This window comes from Austrofundulus limnaeus, unplaced genomic scaffold (genome assembly GCF_001266775.1).
Source record: "Austrofundulus limnaeus strain Quisiro unplaced genomic scaffold, Austrofundulus_limnaeus-1.0 Scaffold259, whole genome shotgun sequence".
NCBI lineage: Eukaryota > Metazoa > Chordata > Actinopteri > Cyprinodontiformes > Rivulidae > Austrofundulus > Austrofundulus limnaeus.
In genome coordinates this window covers 146,996-148,529 of record NW_013952661.1, presented here as the reverse complement: position 1 = coordinate 148,529, position 1,534 = coordinate 146,996, and the positions used below count along the sequence as shown (strand labels likewise).

The 1,534-nt window shown below is 35.6% G+C and overlaps 1 protein-coding gene across 1 annotated transcript in view; it reads left to right on the top strand.

The window, feature by feature from the left end:
• LOC106526098 (formin-2) overlaps positions 1-1,534 on the top strand; it is a gene marked incomplete at its 3' end in the record, with an annotated part of 66,801 nt that overhangs the window by 58,640 nt on the left and 6,627 nt on the right. Inside the window, 1 exon segment of the mRNA XM_014020584.1 lies at positions 752-807. Within this exon segment, the coding sequence (XP_013876038.1) occupies positions 752-807 (56 nt within the window).

Below are 1,534 nucleotides of genomic sequence, written 5' to 3'. Positions count from 1 at the left end.
GATGTTTCAAATAAATGATGTTTCAAATAAAATAAACTAAAAATAAATTTGTCCAGAGGAAAATACACCTGGACCAATCAATTTGTGTTTGTCTGTGTCTCTTATCTGTCCCCCCAAACCCAGCCGGTCGAGGCAGATGGCAGCCTGTCCTGAGCATGAGTGTTTTTTTTTTCATTTCCACTGTTGCCAATGTGCTTGCTTGGGAGACCGTGATGAAGTGAAGATTCAGCACAATCTGCTGGCTTCTTTAGGTTTATTGTTTTTTGTGCACAGTGTCCTGAGAGGATGGATGTTGTGACTTGGTACTATACAAATAAACTGAATTGAATTATATCTCGGGTGAGTTTCAAAATATTTTTATGATCTGAATGTAGACATCTTGTTATTATGTATGTTTTATTTGTGGAGTGTCCTATTAGCAAATGAGGGCTGGGCACCAGAGGGGCATGACACTTAAATAAAATCAATCAACTACTGTCAGAGATCCCTTTCACATTTGTCAAGTGATTCACAAGATATTTTGGTAACACACAGAGGCAAAAATGATATCACAGTTCTTTCACCTTTTTAGGAGGGTGTTAAAGGTGATTAAATAATCCAAACAAATGCCCAACACTTTTAAAGAATGCTAGGTCTTCAATTAAAGCTGTTGTCTTTACAACATTTCAGGTCTTCCCAATTGTCCTGCAAGAGTCCTCAAATCTGTTTTCTTTCTTTTCCACTGCAATATTCTGTTATTTCTGCTTCCCAGAACATCAGGACGTCCTCTCGAGTTTGAGACAGCAAGAACATGATGAGACATTAGAGGTCTGTCACTTACATTTTCTCTACTTTGCATGGTATATCTTGTTTGAGGAAATTTGAAAACACACTCAAAGTTGAAATTTTAACCAAGTTGACACACATAAAAGATCATGTTATCAAAATCAAAGTTGGTAGTAACTACACACACATATATTGTGTGCATAATTTATTTTCTGGTGTGTGAAACACATGCAGATTACATCACTAAGAAAAAAAGTCACAAATGTGGTTTTAAGTTACAGGAGTTGAATTGGTCTCACTTAGGTGTGCTGGCTTTTATTGATTAATTATGCAATGGACTGTGTCACCAGGGGTTGAAAGTCTCACCTTTACTCATTGTTAATCATTCAGAAAAAAGGGTTTGTTGAAACTGAAAGGCCTTCGTTTTGAATAGATTGATTCCTCCTTAAAATTAGACAATTTAAAAATTAAAAAAATTATGTACCCATTTAATACACATTTATGTCTAATGGTGTGTGCCAAAACTTTCATTCACACATCAGTTTTTTTAAGGAGCTAAAAGAGTCAATATTCACAAATGCACACAGGTGATCCACAGCTGAGTGAAGTTGACCCCCACTACCACCATCTTTTTCAAATAACAAAATTTGTCAATCAATTGTGCTGGATTTGTACTGGTAATACAGTGGTTTGCAAAAGTATTCATACCCCTTGAACTTTTCCATATTTTGTCACATTACAACCACAAACATAAATATATTTCACTGGA